Raw genomic sequence first — 22,893 nt, forward strand, 5'->3', positions numbered from 1 at the left:
TTAATTAAAGCACTGCTATAAACTGTATGTGCTTAACTGTTAATTTTGCTTTAATGAAAATGTTATTAACAAATATCTCTAACCTTGTAGTAATAAGAACGGGTAACTGAATGTAAAACAAAGATGCTTTCTACTGCTATAAACTGAACGTGCTTATCTTTTTCAAAATTAATCTGATCCAGTAATAAATCAATTTGATTTACTAATAAAATGCTTTGATTTTCTTTCATTCACCGTATATGGGGTTTAATATTTCTAAAGCATATTTATACTTTTAATGCCTTACTTCAACAATCTTGAAGTGTCAGGGAGTAAAAATAGCAGTGAAAAATAAGAATGACATAATTCAGGGCATGAAGGGTTGAAGTTTGGTTCAACCGCAAGAAATGGAGTCAATTGTTCGCAACTATAAAGGGTTCTACGTTCTAGGTCAACTCCCGTGCAGCATTGATGAAGCGTTAAGGGTAGTTACCCTTACTAATGCTCGTAACAATTTTATTACGTGACATAAACAGCAGCAAACATGTTATGATCGTGTCGATATTAGTAAACACGGTACGAAGATTTTATTACGAAGAAACGAGAAATTTAACTTCTATTGATACCCAAGGCGTAATAATACTTGTGTAGTACCAGAGATGGAGTAAATAAAGTAGATTGAGCTGTGCATGTATAAGTAATAACATAATTGTCGTCCAAGTAAACATTGATTTCAATTAAATTCATTGGAACTATTTCGTTGAACCGAATCAATTAGATATTCATTTTCATTAAATTACAATATTAATATGTTATTTTATATAGTTGCAAGTTTAGATTGTTTATGTATTTAGATTGATTTTATGTATTCGTGACAGAAATTAGTAGCTACAATTTAAAAAAGAAAAAAAGGAGAATTACGAGCATCGCTTATTTTCAACTTTTTAAACTTATTAGAGAGACAAAAGAAGTTTTCATTGGAACCTGAATTTCGCAATTGATGCAGAAAATTTTTATATTGCAAAAGATTCACAGTCTAGTAACTGTATAGCGCAAACTACATTTTATGACTATCAAATTTTCACTGGTTTTGAATTTATGTATGAAAAATGCAACTGGAAGTGGTCGAATCGATGAATTGAATATTTTACAAAATGGCTTGTATGCGAAATCTTTCTACGCGAAGTAACATTTAAATATTATAAAAATGCGCTTCTGAATAAAGCTTAACGGGTCATGACATAATTCAATTATTCTATTAAAATATATAGTTATGCGATCGTGTAGAAGATATTGCTCGGTTTCTCGATAAAACAACCATAATACCATGTAGGATGAACCGTAACATTTAATGGTTCGAAAGTAATTTCGGTTTTATGCGTTTGTGTGCAGAAGTATCAAGCTGAAATTCCACAAAAATATTATTACAGTTTTTCATGAGCACTGTAGCCACGAATAACCAGAACACGTAACAAAAAACAACTGTTAAAAATATAATATCACATCCAAGAAATCGGATAATACTGGAACGAGATTCGACATACACAGACAATTAATTTTATTATTTATTTTTGTTGTACTCATTCAAAGTTTGACACATTTTGATCGATGTAACAATCCGTCATTTTTCATATAACAACCTAATAGTTGCAGTAGCGTCATCCGATTTAGTTTCTCTATTACTTTTCACACGGAAAGATAATAATTAATAAATAATGGTTAAAAGCCAGAGATCGAAATAAATCTCTTATTTTTTTTTAAGTTCGACAAATTACTTTAGGACATTTATTTAAAAAGCTGTGAACTGCGAATTATCTACATAAGTAATACAAATAAATAGAACATTAAAAATATCATATTACTTCCGATAATTATTTAATATTGTTACAGTAGAATATCTATTGAACAGTATCCAGTGTTTGTTACAATGATCGATAACTTTTTTAATATTAATGGAAAAGTATCTGACCCTATTTTAGCAAAATTGTTATTTTTACATTTTATAAGTTCCGTTTCAAACTAAAACTTTTACTTACAAGAACTTTTCTTTGTCTATTCTCATTGAAACTTGTATTAGGACTTTTTTAAAAATAATTTCTACGTTCCACGTTTGAAATAGAATCTATTATAAAAAGTTCCATAATTCTTTCGATTTTCTTGAATAACTATTAATATTATTTATGTTATATTTTAACGGGATTACGAAATATTGAAATGGAAATAATCGGTTTGTAATATTTAAAGACACAAAGGAATTTTATGGCTGTGACAATTTAAGAATTTCTTTCGAGTTAGCTCCCTTGAAAGAGTAAATATGGAAATAGTTGACAAGAACGACATTTCATTTTAGGAATTCCAACTTTTTCGAACAATGCACTCCCCTAAAGTTCAGGGCATTCGTAGAATTCTCAGCCTCCGTAGTTTACGTTGACCGGTCATGCCTCGAGTCGCATACAAATGGCGGCTCACGGAATACCTACGATGACTGCACTATGGAAACTGTGCGAGCTATGGTGTTACCAATTTCCATACTTTAGGGCAATTACAAAAACGACAGCGAATATGCTATTCGCCATCGTTGAGCAGATAAACGCGATTACGTTGCAACAAAGCTTAGGCAGAAAATTCTTCTTTCATTTTACGATTAACTACAATATATCACTATGCAATTAAATACTGTCAAACTAAATATCTGTAGACTCAAGAATTAGGTAGTGTCAGAGCATAATGTTTATTAACGAGTGTTTCAGCTGTATAGTCAAAAGTTTTAGTAATAATAATTAATAAATATGTTAATATTGTAAGCTTATTTTGATGTGTGAGTCACTGCAGTTTGTAATTGTACGTCACGATTTGATCCAAGCGAAGCCCGATTTTAGTGTTAATAAATATTTTCCATTACACCGTAACAATTTTTATATAGAAAGTACACGTAAACAAATATGCGAGTCATTGTGATTGTATGTCACGATTTGGTCCGCAAAGGGAAGTAGAAACATATGAAATCAATTTTTACATTAAAGCCCGGTTTTAATTTGTACAGTTTCTATAGCAAATTTACCGTACCTTGCAAATACACGAGGTCAAGTTACTATTCATGTTCAAACTTCCAACCGATTCCGGGGTGTATTCACAGATTTTCCCTGAAATGATCCTGAGCTGCACGGGTATGTATACATGTACGTATATCTATGTATGTGTTTGTATATCGAAACTGGCGAACGCGTGTTGTCTGAAGGGACATTAAAGTTTGCAGCTGCAGCTTCGGGGGCTGCCGAGATCTGACTAATAACAGAAGTGAAACTTTTAAAATGAGTTTTACGGATTTTCTAAGAGAAGTAACGTTCGGATAAGAAGGGCGAAGAACGGAACATTGTACGATCTTAATGTATAGCACGAATACAGGTCAGGTTCTGGGAACGTAAATGAAGAAGAAAAAAAGGAAATTCGAAATGGAGCGAGGGTATCCAGCTTTGCGGTATTGCGATGGATCCCTGTGTTTCATGTTCCCAGCAGTCTCGTATTTTTAATATGCTCCAAACTCGAGTTACGAATTACATTTAGCGCTAGGAACTGTGCATTTATCGGGGACTCAACGAGAGAAACGAGCAGGAAAGTTCGGATGTGTTGACAACATAATTTATTTACTATTATGTAAGTCAATTCATTCATTTGTTTCTCTAATATACAAGAATACAGCATGCTATACTAAAATATAGTATGACACAAGAGTATAGTATAGTATGCCAGAATATTATATAAAATATTAGATTATATTCCGATATACTACAATGTAATGTAATGTACTCGAATGTACTATAATATAATACAACGTATTATAATATACTAGAAAATAGTATAATATCTAGAATACACTGTAATGTACTGAAACATAGTACAATATATTAGAGTATAGCATGGCATACAAGTTTATACTATGATATACTAAAGTATAATATAATATATAAGAATATAGTGTAAGGCTTAACTTCATCTTGGCAACCCAGAAATTTTTTATTTTTTATTATATAATCCTGTACATCTTGACGAGAAAATGCCAAAAAGAAGTTTTAAGGTGAGTTTTACTGGTTCAAAAGTTATACGTATTTAAAGTTGAACCAGTGAATTCCTCGCCTTAAAACTTCGATTTTTGGAATTTTTTCGTCAGGATGTACAGGATTATATAGTAAAAAGTTAAAAATTTCTGGGTTGCCAAGGTGAAGTTTAACCGAGTATAATATACTAAAATATACCATAATATGGATACTAAAACATAATATACCAGAATATAATATAAGATATTAGAATAGACTATAATATTTTAATGGCTTGCGAATTAAACTATGAAACATCGAATTATGTTCGTTGCAGGTCAAAATTAAAAAAACATACGTTCTCTTTATTAGGTTTTCTTTTCAATGGAATATTTATATGTGTGTTCAAGTTTCATAAATATAGGAATGTCTTGATTTAATAAATTTAATGGAGGTAAATCAGAGAATTTGAAAGTAGTAATTATATAAACAAATGTGAAAGGTCAAATATGATTTCCTTTTGCAAAAGCAAAGGTATCCATCTTCGAAAGCACGATGAAGATCTAAACTAATTCACGACTTCCGCGGTTTTGCCTTGGAACTACAAACTTTTAATTAAATGCGAAACTTTGTTTGTAAAAACAGAAATTGAGCATCTTCTAATAATTACACTGCGCATTTTATGAAACTCGATCTCTGACTAATTATTAGACTCCTATAAACTATAATTAAAAAAACAATTTCAATTTGACATTGTCGACGTAAATAAATGTAAATCGTGGACTAGATTACGTCATTATATAATTCAAGGTGGATTAGGTACGTGAAATTTAAAATAGTAGAAAAGTCAAACAAATGATTGACGTCGATAAATTATTTTAAATACATTAAAATTATTAAAGAGAGGAGGAACTTTCTATTTATTGCAATTGATGCACAACATTTTAATTTTGCTTAAAGATTTACAGTCTATTTATGACTATTGATTTACCGTTAGAGATAAACGCTGCAGTATGATTGATTTAATGCGAGTAATCGGTAGGCAATCGACAGGTTCAATATTATGTTTATGTAATTTCAAGACCGCTATTGTATCTTTTATATCCACGCCGACACGTGGAATCGCTTTGACACAGTTATAAAGCGTTCTCCGAACTGACCTGCAGGCTGTTTCAGCGTTTATGACGGGTCTTTATCGAGCAGTGTTTGCAAATCTTCATCTTCCGCTTTTCGAGGACACCCGGCTCGCGGCTTGTCACTCAAAGTCTAGTCACCGGTTTTATATCATAGAACTAGTTTCTGTATGTACAGGGTGCTTATAAACTGGCATTAACATAAAAAACAGCCGATGAATTTTTGCGAATAAATTAGTATTAGTTCACAAACCTTCTCGGTTTCTAATTATTTCTTTATAAAATTGTTACCAACATATTTGCAGCGCTTTTCTGATTAATATCAGACCAAACACGATACTATTTGGATCATATTTATTTGTTTAATTCACGATTTAGTGGAACCTCGATTATCCGAACTGATATCTAAATTTTCCATTATCAGTTAACAGTATGGTCTAAACCGATTCATATATGTATAACACGATTTATGGTAGAAATCAGTAAAGATTCAATCTAACACTGTAGCTAAATAACTATTCCATTTCCGGAATACTAATTATTTCTTTCTTTTCTTTTCCACTGTATCGTGGATTGAACAAGTAAATCTGACCCAAACTGTGCCATGTTTGATGCCATTTTAATCAGAAAAATTTCACGAATATATTGGTAAACGTTTAATTAAGACATTATTTGAAACAAAACAGTTTATCAAAAGTATTAAGAGGGGAAAATTTGCTGGAATCGTTTATTACGAAATTCTGGTAAGAGGGTTCAATTAAACGTATATTATTTTCTGCCTTGTTGCCGCGCACATAAAATATGTATATAATCAATTTGCGATTTCAAATTATAATTTAACATTTACGAAACATTGATCTCGTTAAAATTCAAACGTTGCCCCATCAGCGAATTCTTCGTTTGGATACTCACTGAAATAAATGTGCTGACGTGAAATCGATTCAGCAATGCCCGTTTCACAGTGCCATGGTCGCGGTTTTCTGGAAATTATTGTAACTCGTGACCTACAATTAAATTGTGTTACAAAAAACGCTGCATAAGATTAGAGATGAGTAAAAATAATGGTAACAGATTTAACAAAGTCATTTTTGGTACTATTTTAATAGTCAAAAAGTGGTATTAATCTTGAAATGTATTAAAAATATTGATTTTTAAAAATAGTAATGCTAAAAGGATTAACCATACATTAAAAATGAGAAAAATAGTATAATGAAGACAAATTTTAGTTAAAACCTTGCTGTACTGAGATTTGTTAGTATAGTTTTCATTGTGACAAAACAATTTTTCTTTGGTCGTAACTGTATTCTGTAGTACTTATAAATATTTAGTGAGTTTAAAATGTCACATCCAAAATGTTACGTATATATTTTAAGTATGTGCATTGAATTTAAATAATTGTTTTAATCAAATTGATTTTAAATGTAGAGGATCTAGAGGAAGTATAAATTGATTTTAGATGTAGAGGATCTAGAAAAAGTATGAGCATTATCATATGTTTTAAAACAACAAATTTTCATGTTCATTATAGTAATTTATTTCCGAATCTGGTACCAATTTTAAAAATGAATGTTAGGACGTATCTATTAACTTCATTACAATATTTACACAAAGAAATCAACGAAAATGTTCGGTGATGGTATCTTTACGTTGCCGATAATTGTAAAATAAGAAATCCACAGTGAACCGTTTCGGACCATTTAATAATTTTAATGTAAATTAAAATCTAATTTTCAGTATCTGTAACACATAAGCCTGAAACGAAGAATTATTTTGTAATAGTTCGGACCGTAGAAATGATAAAATTTGAATACTCTGTAACCGGAGGACGCAGAAAGGCTTCCCCTCGGCCTCCAGGGTTAATTACACGAGCCATCTGTCTTGAAAAAATTAAACGATGCGTACAATATGCACGGCCTACACAATATAGATTCATAATACGCTTGGTCACGGACAGGATTCTTGAGGGCGTCGAAAGTAGTTCGAGGTCCTACGATGAGGAATGCTCATCAAACAAACTTTTCCCCAGAGAACCTTGGCCATACATTTCTCACTTTGACGCGTTTCAGGATCCGAGCAAGGAACAAATACTGAATCTATACATCTGTGTCGATAAGGAAATTGGAACTTCTCCTTTGTGAAAGCTTCAAGGAAAGACAGGGCCCAATGCCAGTATTAGTACTGAGAAACGAAAATTCAACCCTTATGTTGCCAACTATGTATACTCAGCTATGCATTCTCTACATTTCCTTTAATGACTTTTATACTCCTCCCAAAGTATCACAAAACCGACAATACTGCATCAATTTGTGGACACTATTCTCCAAGATTTGAGAAAACAATATTAAATACTATAGCTTACAGATTATTCATATATCTTGATTGTACTAATATTTCTCAGTATATTTGAAAACCATCACAAAACTGATTTGAGTGGCCATTCTTTGGACACTATTCTATTACCATCAATCTATGGACCCTATCATTTAAAAAGCAAACAATCTCCAATATTAAAGCTGAAAGATTATTTACACAGCCAGGTTGTATTAATGTTCGTTACCGCCAAAACAAGCTCATTATTTAGATATACAGTGTTTACTCGATATATGTCCAAAGCACAGGTCTAGCCACGGACATATATCAGCCAGGAGATACTATTCTTTGATCCACGTGACCTTACACAGCGACTGAGGTCTCTCGAGCTTCTTGGCCCTTCACAGGATATACCCCGCGGCAGTGGGGATAGTTCTGGGACTTTTATTGGCTAGGAATTTGGGACATTTATAGAGTAAACACTGTATTAGATTGTTCCAAAAGTTCCCTTCGCAATGTGTACACTTACAGTGGATCCAAGAAGTATTTCTGTCACTCACTGTATTTAAACAGTGATAATTTCGTAAAAAATAATCCTACGACCATAAATTTGTGATGGTTAATCCATCTTTTATTTTATTTAAAAATTTTTTTTCATGATGTAGCGAGCGAGATACTGAAGACACATTATTCTCGAAAATACTGTACATTCAAACGACTGTGAAAACTTTGAAAAATTTTTTTCGTGACTGAAACTACCAAGGATTTCAACAACGAAGCTTCCTCTTTACAACACCACCAGTCGTTTTATCGAGCTTCGAATGAGAATTGTGCCGCCAACTTTCCACTAATATCAGTTACAGTATGAGGATTTTACGCGATCAAAATTGTTCCTCGTTTTTGTTCGGTAAAACAGTGAACAAAAATCGTACATCAAGGTTTCCCCTATTTAGTGGTTCGCCCACTCACTCTTGCCATAAACGCACAAAATCAGCAGTCCAACGATAAGATGCGATCTCGCGATAGAATCGCATGTGTATCACAAGATTGCATCTTCGAACAAGCACTATGGAATTCTAAATAGCTTTCGAGATCGTAGGAGATATTACAAGAACGAACGGGTTATAAATGCGACTTCTGATACCGATGTTTACGACTGTTGTCTAAAAGGGCCATTCGTCTTTTCATTTTACAGAATCGATTCCCCCACGATGAGTAATCGCTGAAAGTGACGGATAATCAAACGAAGGCAAAAGCACCGTCACGCAGAATGTCGGGAATGTTAGTGGGAATGGATGAACGCCCCATGGACCCGGGGCTAAAACTCGGCACCACTTGAATGCGAAAGAAAAAGGTTCGTGTCAAGATTAATTTATTATTATTATTATATATCGTTTATTTTAAAGTGGTCGCATTAACAGCTAGGTCATTAGCGACCACATCGATTACAAAGATTAATTTGTTTTCATTTATTTCACACGTACTCCACGAGAAAGTCCGATTGATTATCTGCTCGTTATTATTCAAAGGTAGAACGCAGAGGAGAATATCGGAACTTTCTTACGTTATGCCGAAATATTTTATTGATAACATTTATATTCTAATTTAAGTCATTATATACTATATGAAACCAAAAATATCAACTCTTTTCATTTTTCGAGTTTACGGCGGTGCAGAATAGTTTATGCCTAATATTCATCTGATGTTCAATTATTGTCAGATTTAATAATTGCTATTCTGTGCAACCAATTGTTATAACTAGACTGCGGATTTTTATGCAAAATAAAAATTGCCTGCATTAATTGCAAGAAGCAGAAGCTACGTAGACATTTATTTTTTTCTTCTGAATATTTTAAATCCGATAAAAATAATACATTTTTTAATTCTTCGAATGTCTTTTTTTATTTTATCTTTGCCATAAATGCATAAAATTTTCACATATTTTCGTCAAAATACTATCGAGCAATAAGTATAGTGAACATTTCACGCATTGAATAATTTATGTATTTAAAATTCTTAAAGAAGTGCAAGTTTTGCAAGTGAATGAGTATCGAATGAAATATTACAGTTACGAAGATTGCTATGAAAACAAACGATGGCAGGGAGCGTGTTCGGCAGACTGCATTAAATCCTGCGTTAGAATGTTTTGTGTCACGAACCGAATCAATCTTGTGCAAATCCGCTTTGGATTGTAGAGCTCCCGATTAAATTCTGGCGCACGTTTCGACCAGACAAATTGTTCATCAAATTAATCGGTTCATCTAGAAAGAACTTTTAATTGAATCTTTTAAAGATCAGATTAGACGCGGCTTGCTTCCGTGGCGAGACTATACAAGTGATTACTCACGCTAGAGCTGTATTCATAGCTGAAGAACTGTATCAGTAACTGCTTTAAAGATACACTCCATCTGCATTTTTTGACAAATTGAAAATAGTCTGAAAAATCATATATAATCAATAGACTGTGAATAATTATGAAATTATATACATATACAGAGTGTTCCAAAAATGGTGTACTTTCCTGAAGGGGGTGATTCCTGAGGTCATTTGAAGTAACTTTTTCCTTGGCGAAAATGTTCTCCGCGGCACTTGATTTTTTATTTGTCACTATATATTTTTTACTTAATTAATGTTATAGCTGACGTCAAGACGAATCCAATGACCTACTTTACTATGGCTTTAAATCTGGAAACAATGCTAAAATCTTTGTGAACAGCTAATTCCTCGATCTGGACCACTGTGCGCCGTTACGTAATCTGTCCGACGTAGCGGCGCTCTGATTGGTCTGTGTTTTTTTTTAATAACTCCTTAGTAAAGCCGCGGAGAACATTTTCGCAAAGGAAAAAGTTACTTCAAATGACCTCAGGAATCATGCCCTTCAAGAAAGTACAGCATTCTTAGGACATTCTGTGTAGACTAGTTACACAGACACTACACTACGTTACACTACTAAAAATTAGTTCTTTCCATTAGGGGTTCGATTATATTTCAAGGAAGATATCTTGTTAAATTTTTTTACATATTTTATGATACACAAATTTAGTAGACCAAAAATGCTATAAATGCATAAACTCCGCAGCCTAATAATTAATGTAAAGGATTAGCTCTGTAAAGGGTAAGATTTCATTTTCGCACTAATGATTTTAAACTGTCTGGCGTTACAGATGAAATTGAGCTCGAGTGATCATTTTGCACGAGATAGCACAGCCACTGTGTGGATGGGTACCGATTACACTAACAAAGATATATTTATTATGAAGTACAAATGAGCAGGTCGCGGGATGGGCAAACCTTGGCTCTTGGTCCTGTTTCCTGCGACAATGACGACAATGACCATGATGGCGTACTTCACCGTAACTACGGCTACTCCTACCTCGATGTCGTTTACCTCTACGACAGCCAACAACGACGCTGTCGACACAAAAAAGGTGAATATAGTCATCATTTTTAATCTGCGAGTTACTTTATATCATCTTTTGGGTACAAAGCATTCAGCATTATTTTACTTTACCGTTGTTCTAAAACTAGTTTTTGATTTCGACTATCGATAGTATTAGAATAACTTCATGTTGAAATAATGTTATAATTACTGCATCAATTTCGAGAAACAGAAATCAAATAACAATTTATTTGTACCTTTATCAGTTCTATTTATTTGAGAATAATCTATTAATTATCCTGAATTTCCTATTATTTTAATTTTCAATTAGTATTAATTAAAATTAATTCCTATTATTTTAATTTTCAGTTAAAATTAATTCGTATTATTTGAATTCTTCAATTAATTTTTAATTATTTCAATTTCGGTATAAATGCATGAAATTCGCAGTCTAATCCTTATTCTTGTAAAAATAGTAAACAAGTGGCGATTGTACATGAGTTTAAAATTTATATTTATATTATTTACAACAATTATTAAAATTCACTGCTGCTCTGGTAATTCACTATTTGTTATTCTACAACTATCACTAATTTCACTTAAATAAGGAGAGTCATGTTATTTAAGGATATTGATCATATTTCATTAATTTTTCTGATATTTACTGTAATAACTAGACGGCGGACTTTCATGCAAAATAAAAACTTTCTATATTAATTACAAAACCTACGTAATCTTCCTTTAATAATTTACTAATAATTTCAATAAGTAATAGTAGCTACAGCAGCATTTTTCGAAATAAACGAAGACGGTATTTCAATACCGCAATTGTTTTCCTGTTTCGTGTTCTATCTACGGTATTATCCACAATGGTACTAAATAATGGTTTGAATATCGTGTAATTTAGAATTTTTGTTTTCCGTTTCTCTTCGGAGCAAAAATGTAAAAGGTAAACACAGTGGTCTCTTATTCTCGTGAGCCGCCGTGTTTGAAGCGGTCAAGATGATTGGTACACTTTGTATAACAGCTCTGACACTGTTTGCTATTAATGGAACATTATATGCCACCAAGATGGACATCGAAGAAGCTTTGGATGTGATAGAAGCAGCATCGACCGGATCATTGGGTGAATATTGTGCCACCACAGCTGGATTCAAGTCTCTACCAGCTGCTGCAGCCCTTGATCCAAGACGTTACGACACCGCACGTCAGAAAGCAGACATGACAGCTCTGATACTCCAAAATTCGGGAACAATGGGAGTATCAAGACATAACAGTGAGTTGCAATTAATTATCCGAGGCCCGTACCTACATACATACCAAAGAACGGAAACGTAGAAACCGTTACAAACATTAATTTCTAAAGAAAATTCGTTGCTCTTGAGGAAATACATCTTTTACCAGCATTCAATCAGAACTTGTTCATAAGTTCTATCTTGTGCAAACAACTCTTTTAATTATTACCTCTCTTATTTATTTTCAATCATTATAACAAAACTTATTCATAAGTTTTAGCTCCAGTATGTTCTATGTAAATTGTGCAACAGCGAAAAAATGACATTATTTATTTATTATTGCTTTCAACTAAGTGGTTTACCTATATGTAATATAAGCTACATGTAAAAATTACTTTACCTGCATTTTTTAAAGTTACAATTATGCAACGAATTCATCGATAACTATTTTAAAAAAACAAATTATATTATTACAGTACTAGATAATTACAATGAAATATTTTACTCGATTGATTTTGTCATATTCTTTAAAGTTTAAGAATTTAATGAGGAGAATACATAGTGTCGCTTAAAAAATGCAAACTAATTTTTGCGAAAAATTATACTTTTTTTACGACTGTAAATTCTTCATTTGATACTGGCACGACGCTGTTCCTTGAATCATTTATTCGTTGAACCACTATCGCAACACAGTATATTACTAAAAATGCTCCTCAAAGACACATACTCCTTTATAAGGTCCAAAACTTATTTGTAAATATGATATACAATTTTCCATAAGAAGTTAGAAATCATGTATTATCCATTATCTTTCTTAAGAATGTAAAAATCGTGTACTATTCGAACTGCAAATATTGTATTTGCTATAAAAAAAACCGTCTGGTTTAGAGCATTGAATGAATAAATAAATATTGTGGGTCAGAAAAAATTCAGCAACGTCGCAAGAGAGTGGGTAAATGTCGCACAATCGATACAGATCCGAAAATAAATCCTGTCCGTGTGAATGCGATTATTCTTCGGCCGGTGTAGCGTTATCAGTTGAAAACTTGAGTTGAAAAACAACTTAAATCGAAACTCGATACTATCTCGGAAACTTGAAGACACGCCGGTAAATTGAAAGGGACACGTCTGAAACTCATATTGCAATTTCCAGCGAGTTTCCGTTAAAGTGTTCGACGCCCGAGCTGGCACCTTTTCCGTGGAAACAATCCAGCCGACCACCCCCCCTCTCGCCCATCTCGCATATCTCGAACCATATCGTGGCCACCGTGCGCCAAACAATTTACATATCACATTTCCTTACAGCACCTGTTGCGCGTCAATCTACATGCGAGAGTTTCAGTTTTTTTAATTTATTCGGGTCACCGGGAGAGCCCCGATGTTCACTCGAACAAATTGTAATTTTTCAATCGGCCGTTTTTAAACACCCCGATTAAAGCATGCCGCTGCGCGGAGCGGACCGCTTCGATGTTCCATCGGCGAAAGCAAAATGTATAAATTGCTCCCGACCAAAAATGGAAAATTCTGTTGGCTCTATAAATAGTGGACACCTAATCGATATTGTTATGCAGCCCGAACACAACGCGTGATGCCTGCACGATCTTGAAAAATCGCTTAAAGGGGTGTTCTGGTTTTCGAGGCCGTTTCTCTCCAATTTTCACGAATTTTTTTCCAGCACAAATATTAAACCGTTTGCTTTGGAATTCTGTGCACACGTTTATTGCTACCTTAACTGCACGCGTGATTTTCTTCAAGGAAAAATCATCAAAATTACATGAGTTATATATTTTTTTATAGAGTGTGTTCTGATGAACACGGGTCGACGGTTCCCATGATTCCGATCCTTCTGCTGATGGAAAAAAAGCAAATGAGGAAGTATATTAATCAGTGTGAATGTAGCTACGTTCTGAATCGAGATTACTTGAAAATGTTGATTAGTTACAAAATGACGGCATTTTGAACACTAATTGCTGATATTTTTTTAAATTTTTTGAAAATGAAAAGCCGGAGTACTTCGTTAAGGGCTACATACCTTCGGTGAAATAAAATAATTTTATTATTATAAAAAATTGTTTTTCGTGAAATTATTCAAATCCAATTGTTCAATTTCACTAGTCAAATTGTCCGTATTCTGGGTCAAGGATAACAGAACCGTTCCTTAAGGTGCAATTAAAATTTCAAGTTGATTGGTCCAGTATTTCCTTCTTACTCATGTTAACTAGCTACAAGAACGTTGTCTCGAGAAGAACCCTTTAAAGTTTAAATTCACAACTTGGAATACTGAGCCACACAAAAACTTCAGTAACTTCGATAACACTTCAACAACTTCGAAAATATTCTGCACTATAACTTAACATTTTCCAGAGACCTTTCTACAGATTTAAACTACAAAATTCTACAAATAAAATCAATTGTTATTCCGAAAGAAAAACGAAATTCACCTCTTAAATAAATTTTTTCGATTTTGTGGGACTCTTCAGGGTGTTTGCTCGGCATTCACCGTTGAAAAGGATTTATATCGGGGCATTCATTTCTCCAGAGTTAAACTACAAAATTCTACAAATAAAATCAATTGTTATTTCAAAAGAAAATCGAAATCACCCTCTTAAATAAATTTCATCGATTTTGTGGGATTCTTCAGGGTGTTTGCTCGGCATTCACCGTTGAAAAGGATTTATATCGGGGCATTCATTTCTCCAGAGTTAAACTACAAAATTCTACAAATAAAATCAATTGTTGTTTCGAAAGGAAATCGAAATCACCCTCTTAAATAAATTTCATCGATTTTGTGGGACTCTTCAGGGTGTTTGCTCGGCATTCACCGTTGAAAAGGATTTATATCGGGGCATTTATTTCTCCAGAGTTAAACTACAAAATTCTACAAATAAAATCAATTGTTGTTTCGAAAGGAAATCGAAATCACCCTCTTAAATAAATTTCGTCGATTTTGTGGGACTCTTCAGGGTGTTTGCTCGGCATTCACCGTTGAAAAGGATTTATATCGGGGCATTTATTTCTCCAGAGTTAACCTATAAAATTCTACAAATAAAATCAATTGTTGTTTCGAAAGGAAATCGAAATCACCCTCTTAAATAAATTTCGTCGATTTTGTGGGACTCTTGAGGGTGTTGGCTCGGTAGTCGCCGTTCTAATGGATTTATATCGGAGCTTTTAAAGCGCGGAGTATCATAATACGGGAGCAGCGTGCAGGAAGAATGATTTCTCGCCTCGTTACACGGCTAGTTTCACCGCAGCCTGTATAAGATCGCAAATGGCTTGCAGACTTGCTCGCCGGCGCGTTACAGTCATCAATGCGCGTTTAACTGACCATTCGTTTCCTCCGCAATTCCCCGGCTCGCAAATCCTTTTTCCGGAAAGCCCCCGGGGGAAATGGCATACGGTGTTTCAAAGTAGCCGGGACTCCTCTACGGCGTTATTGAATTTTCGTCGGTTCCACGGCAATCCAGCCGGCAGACGTAAAATCGATTTGCCCAATAACCGACGCGCGATGACGGACCGCATTGTCAACAGTCCAATTTATACAGGGCCTGCCGTATCATCGCCTAACCGAATTCCATTGGCTGGAATGGCAACGAGAGTATGCGCAACGTTGGAGCACATCGATCGTTTTTGCACGGCAATTGTTCGGACAGTGCTCGATTCTTCTGCACGAAGATTGTCGCTGACGATACAAACGAAGGGTCGAAGGGTCATTTTTCGAATAAATCTACGGGAAAATTTAGCGATAACTAAATTGTAGATAAACTGCTGGAAAAAATTGTTAAAACATTACGAGAATTTAAAAACAGATAGAAAAGGTCATAGAACAAAATGGCACGTCCAATATTGCTTGGGAACGTTCTGTACGAAATATAGCAACGTTTCTGTTAAGAAATGCAAAAGGACTTATTGCTCGGCCTAAATACGTCTCGCACTGTACATTCATGTTTTTAGAATACGAGAAAAGATAAATTAAGACAAATAAAATTCTCGCTACAGTGCTTTCTCTATATATGTCGCCAAGGCCTGGATGATAAACGTCACGGAATTATCCCCCCTACCGTGGGGTATACCTCGTGAGGAGCCACAAAGCTCGAGAGACCTTGGACGCCGAGGAGTATAGACATAACACTCGGGTATGTCTCCTGGACGATATATGTCGTTGGCAAGACCCGTGTTGTTGACATATATCGAGAATTCACTGTATTTTGAGAATCTTTCAAATAAAGTACTATTTGAAATACTACATCGAAACACTTTTTCTAACGAATAAAACATTTTATTTTCCAAAGTGCACGTATGATTTCAAATTAAATAGACTGTTCACTGTGTACAGCATATAACAATCTATAAAAGTAGAAATAATAAATATAAGAATTAAAATTTGTTTGTCAGTGATTACTAGACTGCGGATTTGTTTATGACAAAAATGGTTAATTTGACAAAGCAGAAAGATTTAAAAACTGATACGATCGATCTATTTCTTTCGATATACTAGAATTATTAAGGGAAGAAATGTATTCCTAAATGACTCCTGTATCTTGCAGTGAACGCGCACAATTTTGATTTTGCATGAAAATCCGCAGCCTAGTAATAATGAAACAGTGTCGAGTGAGCCGTCTCCATTAATACGGATGAATGTTGCACAGTGCTTCTAGATGCCATCACGAAATCTTTGCTGGTGTCGGTGAACGACGCCGTGGAAACGAGGCTGATAGCATTAAATGCGTCCACGGGTACGGTGATCAACGCGATTTGGTTGGAAAGAAGCCCGGGTAGCGTCGGCGAGCCCTCAAAGGTCGAAAACCATGCACTCCAGCCGGGGTCGATTCCAGATTCGAGTTTACCGTGGTTCGAGAATGCTGGTGCCACCACCGAATTAAGGTTCGACTAATTACATGGTTTCGAAATCAGCACCCCCATGTCTTTAACGCATTTCCATGGAATTCTGCATGCCTCCGATAGCTTAACTCACATCACATTCCAAATCTGCTGGGTGCTTGACACGGTTTCTGCCGTTTACTAAATAGACGTCTGAACTAATAGTACTTGTATGTAATTTTAGACGATGTAGTATATATGCCATAGTATTATCAACAATCTTCAAGACTTGGAAGACAGGAAGTGTCTTTAGCAAGCGATAGTGTCTTTATTAACAAATGATAACACGCTCTTCTACATGCAGCTTCGTAAAAATTAGCACCTGCACGCACGCACACGCACCGAAGAACCTTTCTGTTTTGCACCTCACCGATCATACTTGGTTTTCGTTTTCTCTTCTTGGTAAAAGAAAGAACAACGGCGATGGCAAAATCGTAGACATCAAAACCCAGCGAGCAATTAAAGCAATCGCTATCCAACATCGTTGCGTATCATCGTGATTTATTAATGTTGCTCAGCTAAAATTCAATTTTTAAGAAATTTATTTATTAAGGTATTTCTCATGTTTTCACGGGATCAGAACTTCGCCACGCACAGAGAAATCTAAGATACTGTTGCCAGGAAGAGATGTAACATTTTGTAGGCGCTCCACGATCATTCATCACCCCTCATCATCCCGTAAGAGCGTCAAGTCATAGAAACTCGATTCGCGAAAATGCAAAAACGGTAAACGTTTTCAGGTCTGGCCTCCTACTTCCGCCAAAATGATCGCAGTTATGATGATTACCGTGCTGTCCGAATGCCTCCAAATTCGAGGATTTAAGACAGCCGTGATTTTTTGAGTTTGAACGATATACATACATTTTCTAACGAATAATAACATTAGTAATATCTATCGAACACGCAGTATAAGTAGTAGTAACACGCAGTAGATCTCTCTCATTAATGTCGACCATTATTACACTAACAAATCGGATCACTTGACATAAAAGTAATTCAAAACGATACATTAGTAATCATCGTCGCATTCATACATCATAAATGATAATGCGATGATGATTAACGAGTATGTAACTTTGATTTTTTTATACAGAAGGTACGACATATGTGTTTATGACATACTCTACTTTTTTTAAAATTGATTCCATAAAAAATCGCCATGTAAGCAAGATTTACCGATTACGTGTTATAGCATAATCAAGAGAGTTAGCAGTAACTCATTCGATACAACAATTGTGAACGTGACTTTCATTTTGATAGGGGATATGAACGCTTAAACAGACATTTACGATAATCAATACGCTATCGGTGTACCGTTAGAGGATTTTTACATGTGTGTGCAACCCGGGAATATTTATAGCGTGCATCGTATAGTAACTGTCGAATGCAACACAGAACAATTCCAACAAATGGAGAACTAGGTTCCCCTGAAATTAGCTGTGAAGTTAATAAACGTCACAGAACTTTCTCACAATTTTTATCATATTCAAGAAATACAATAAATAATGATATCAAGAAATGCTACGTCTTCTACTATTTCCGTCTGTAAATTAATAATTTTATTAATTTCATAACAAATGTAAGGAATAATATTTTTTTTTACTTCATAAAGTATCTAGCTGATAGTCAAAAAATCATCGGAATCGAAGGCTAGATTGCTGTTCTACAGTTTCATCGTAACTTTTTAATACATTTAACAATGTTCCACCCATATGACCATCTTGAAACTTTTATACAGAATAAGTGCGTAACATAACATTATTCCAGATTTTTTAAAAAATGGCCACTCAAAAAGTTGTTTGCGAAAATTACCCCTGAAGAATAATTATTTTTTTCAATTCTTAATAACTGATTCAAAATTCTGAAAAAATATTTCTTTCACCTAAATATCTCGAGTAATAACTGAGAAAATAAAAGGTAAAATTTTGGCTTTTCACCCCCACATTTCCCTCAAACGAATGGGCGGAAATCTGAAATTTTACAAAATAATGTTTTAGGTAAAAAACATTGTTCAACAGCCAAAAAGATGAAAATTTTCATGGGGATTACTCATTCCTGTTCAGCTAGACGCTTTTCGAAAGCTCCAACATATTGTGCAGACAGGTAGTTGTTTACTTAAAATGTCTGGAAAATACCGGACCGAATTTTTACTCTAAAATGCAATAGGGTCAAAATTCTGAAAATTATGTTTATTTTAAAGAACATGAACACTAATCCATATGTGAAATAATACGTATAAAGAATTAAATTACTTTTCAGGCATTTAGTGTAGTTCATTATCTGATTTAGATAATTATTTCTGTCGCATGAGTAGGTTAGCCATTCTTTTCTCTATCTTGCCATTTTCATTCAGTTTTTACTCCGCAATTATCGTTACAAAATCGCAGCGGCGTTATCTCTGAATTAATTACGAGTTATAATTGCGAATCGATTATCGCGCAGTAAAATTTCGCGACAGCTGCGATAAGTATCCCCTGCGAAACGAGATCCCGTATCGCATTATCGGTGTTTCTCGTTACCGCGATACCGTGATTTCGATTACAAATTCGATATAACGTATGCGAGTCACGTACAAACGAGGCTCATACGCAGAAAGGGCAGAAATCCTCGAATACCGACGCATTCGGACGATAATTCAGAATGCGGACGAAAATTCGATTAATCTTCGTCTATCGGATGACCGTGAAGTGCCACAGGACCACGAAATTAAAGGAGAAGCAACTTATATTAATGGGGTTGTTGCACGAACCGCGTGTGCACCGAAAGGTCGAAGTTTCTATGGCGGTTTGTGGCGTTTGCGTGTTATCTCAGGTCACCGAAATTCATGCAGTCACCGGCGATTGAATCCTACAGGGGTTGGTGGACCATCCCGTATTTCTCTTGCAAAAGTCATCGCTGGTTGATCTCCTACAGCGTTAATATACTACCGTTGGACGCTCGACACGGGTTCGTAAAAAGCTACATTACTATTTTACATTAGATGCGCACCAATGAGCAATGTAAGGGGCAATTCTCATGTGAACAAATCAAACAATCGATTTCTTTTTATTCTGTACTGTTCAAAAAAGTTCCAGGACTGGAAAAAATTTAATTCTGTTGACGAAGAAACTTCGATTGTTTAGTTTTCTACATATTAGGGGTACCCATATCCAATGTTGTTTCTTGATATTTATATAAAGTATTATTTTGCTCCGCATTTAGTATATATTAATTAACTTGGTTACAATCCATCTTGGCAATCTAGAAATTTTTAACTTTTTACTATATAATCCTGTACATCCTGACGAAAAAATTCCAAAAATCGAAGTTTTAAGACGAGGAATTCACTGGTACAAATTTAAACACGTATAACTTTTGACCTAATGAATTCCTCGCCTTAAAACTTCGATTTTTGACATTTTTTCGACAAGATGTACAAGATTACATACTAAAAAGTTAAAAATTTCTGGGTTGCCTAGATGAAGTTAAGTCATTAATTTCGCAATAAACACATTGCAAACTAAATGTTACTAAAATTGATTAGTACGTTGTGCACGAATAAGTCAATGTTTATTCAGTCTGTGAAAACGACGTTACTTATGGGTAATAACCATTATATAGTGCTTTGAAAACCTTTGGCAATTCCCGTTTTATTGCGCTCACCTCTTCGTAATGCGTTCCCTTCATTGGCAATTTGATTTTCACGAATAAGAAAAAGTCAGCAGGTGCCAAATCTGGCGATTATGGTGGGTAGTTGATAACAGTTATGCTCGTTTTTTGCCAAACGTTGCTTTTCAACATTTTTCCATCGATAGCTAAATCAATTACAAGGAACATTATAACGTGCTACGCACTTTGAAAAAAATACATGAAAATTGTTAAATTTTTCGGTGTTCACATGAGACTACCCTCTTAACGCTCATTCGTTCCTCAGGGTAAAAATTCACCCACTTTTTACATACTGTAGAACGATTGATTTCTTTGTGTCCATATTGCGAGATGTATTTCTTTAAAATATGTTGTAAATGAAGCATAATTTGTTGATTTAAAATGCGAAGCAAAAGTGGGTGAGATATTATCCTAGGATCTTCTTTGCAACTATTTCTGAGGAGCGTATGAGGGTTGTTATTTGTACTTAACTGTCACCTTTCGTCGTCATTTAATTTGCTTTAAGGGTTCGAGAATTTTTAAGCGTGGACCTTGACATAAGCGGGCTGGAAGTGAATCAATGCGAAGGATCACCGCAACAAAACGAAAATGAAATTCTCAGCAATCAGATAGCATCGTTTAAGGGTACTCATAAGTGTCATAACGACACGACGCAGGTAATACTACCACGAAGTATCCACAAATGCTTTTTGATAGTTATTAACATTTTTCTCCTAGTTGGAAAAAATAGTTAGTTCCTAGTTCCTAGGAACTACCTACTTAGTTTCTTCTTATTTCTCCTAAAATACAGCGGATATAAAATGTATTTAAACACATTTCCGATTCTCGATAAATTGTCGATATTTAAATTCTGATAATTGCGTAAAAATAAGTAGTACAACCATAGGTCTGGACTCATTCTAAAGCTTGAGCCACTACTATATACTCTAAAGAAGTGTTCATTTTCCTCTAGGGACATATTTACATGACGCAGCTGGTAGGAAACTGAGGATCCATTTTTTCTTAAAAATACTGCAAATTCAAACTTCTGCAAAAACTTTCCATTTTTTCCTTGTTTTACGGAACGAAAACAAGTTTAGCCGTACGAAGTCTTCATGTAACTTATAGTACTACTGCAAAGTTAGCGGCGCACCTCTCGTTCAAAACTCGGATGAACCAACTAAATAAAAATCGTACATCAATTTTTAAGGTGTCGTTGTAAAGAGAAAGCTTCAATCTTGAACTCCACGGTAGTTTCAGTCACGAAAAAAATTTCTCAAAGATTTTCGAGAAAAATGAGTCTTCCGTTTCTCGCCCGCTACATCATGAAAAAAAATCTTAAAATAAAATAAATGATGAATTATGAAAGTACAATGATAATTAAAGTTAGCACAATGGTCTTACGATTATTTTTTACAAAATTATCACGGTTTAAATACAGAAAATTTTTGAGAATCGGATATTTAGTCTTGAAACACTTCTTACATCCAGTATATACAGTGTCTATTCGATATATGTCCAAATCACGGGTCTGAGTGTAACATAATACAGGTCGGGTATATTGGTGTGAGACCAGGAGACCACTACTAATCCAATTACAAAACTTCTTTATTTTTTACTATTTTTTTATGGTGCTTCCACCAACATATTCATTTGGTATCATTTTTATATTTACATTATCGCATTATATTTACATTTCTTGGAGATATCGATAAAATCAGAATATAATAAAAATTGACTTCTAATGACTTACCAGGAATAGCCTTTTACCTTAAACAATTACACGAATCGTTTGTAAAATCGTAAAACAAATGTACCGAATTTACCGAAAATACTCCCGCAAAATTTGAATAACAATTACAATGTCATGTCGCCATATCGGCAACTCCGATTACGATTGAACCGTTAATATGATTTGGTCACGGTTTTCAGTGTGAATATCAAAGTCCACATAATATGGGGTCGGCCCATCAAAAGATTGGGGTCGGTAGTAGATGGGCTAAGGGTGCGTACGTCTGCAAATGTCGGAAGGGCTATTACAACCCGAGTCAACATCAGTATGGTTTCGATGGGATTCTGGTTGAAGGTCAGTAGCGAATTCTAATATTAAAATTATTCGCCCTGTAATGCGCAAATTTTTATTCTGCAGCATAAAAACAACCCCTAACGTAAAGTATCTTGGAAAATAAGGGAAAAGTGACACAGACATTCTTCTTGAATTGAGCTTTTTCATTCGTTAGAACCACTCGGATATCTCTGAAACTGTTAACAATCTCGAAAAATGTTACAAACAAAAGTTATGTCGTCTACGGGGG

At 34.5% G+C, this 22,893-nt stretch overlaps 1 protein-coding gene across 4 annotated transcripts in view; it reads left to right on the forward strand.

Moving 5' to 3' along the window:
• LOC143365646 (putative G-protein coupled receptor CG31760) overlaps positions 1-22,893 on the forward strand; it is a 52,404-nt gene that overhangs the window by 21,167 nt on the left and 8,344 nt on the right. For 2 of the 4 annotated variants that reach the window (XM_076806010.1, XM_076806007.1), the window contains exons 2-8: positions 8,652-8,810; positions 10,621-10,884; positions 11,907-12,111; positions 16,720-16,954; positions 19,763-19,897; positions 21,105-21,255; positions 22,511-22,664. In XM_076806010.1, the coding sequence (XP_076662125.1) occupies positions 10,738-10,884; positions 11,907-12,111; positions 16,720-16,954; positions 19,763-19,897; positions 21,105-21,255; positions 22,511-22,664 (1,027 nt within the window). In that variant the 5' untranslated portion in view covers positions 8,652-8,810; positions 10,621-10,737. The remainder of the gene's footprint in view (positions 1-8,651; positions 8,811-10,620; positions 10,885-11,906; positions 12,112-16,719; positions 16,955-19,762; positions 19,898-21,104; positions 21,256-22,510; positions 22,665-22,893) is intronic. The other 2 variants (XM_076806011.1, XM_076806009.1) reach the window with 2 other exon arrangements.

This window comes from Halictus rubicundus, chromosome 2, assembly GCF_050948215.1.
Source record: "Halictus rubicundus isolate RS-2024b chromosome 2, iyHalRubi1_principal, whole genome shotgun sequence".
NCBI lineage: Eukaryota > Metazoa > Arthropoda > Insecta > Hymenoptera > Halictidae > Halictus > Halictus rubicundus.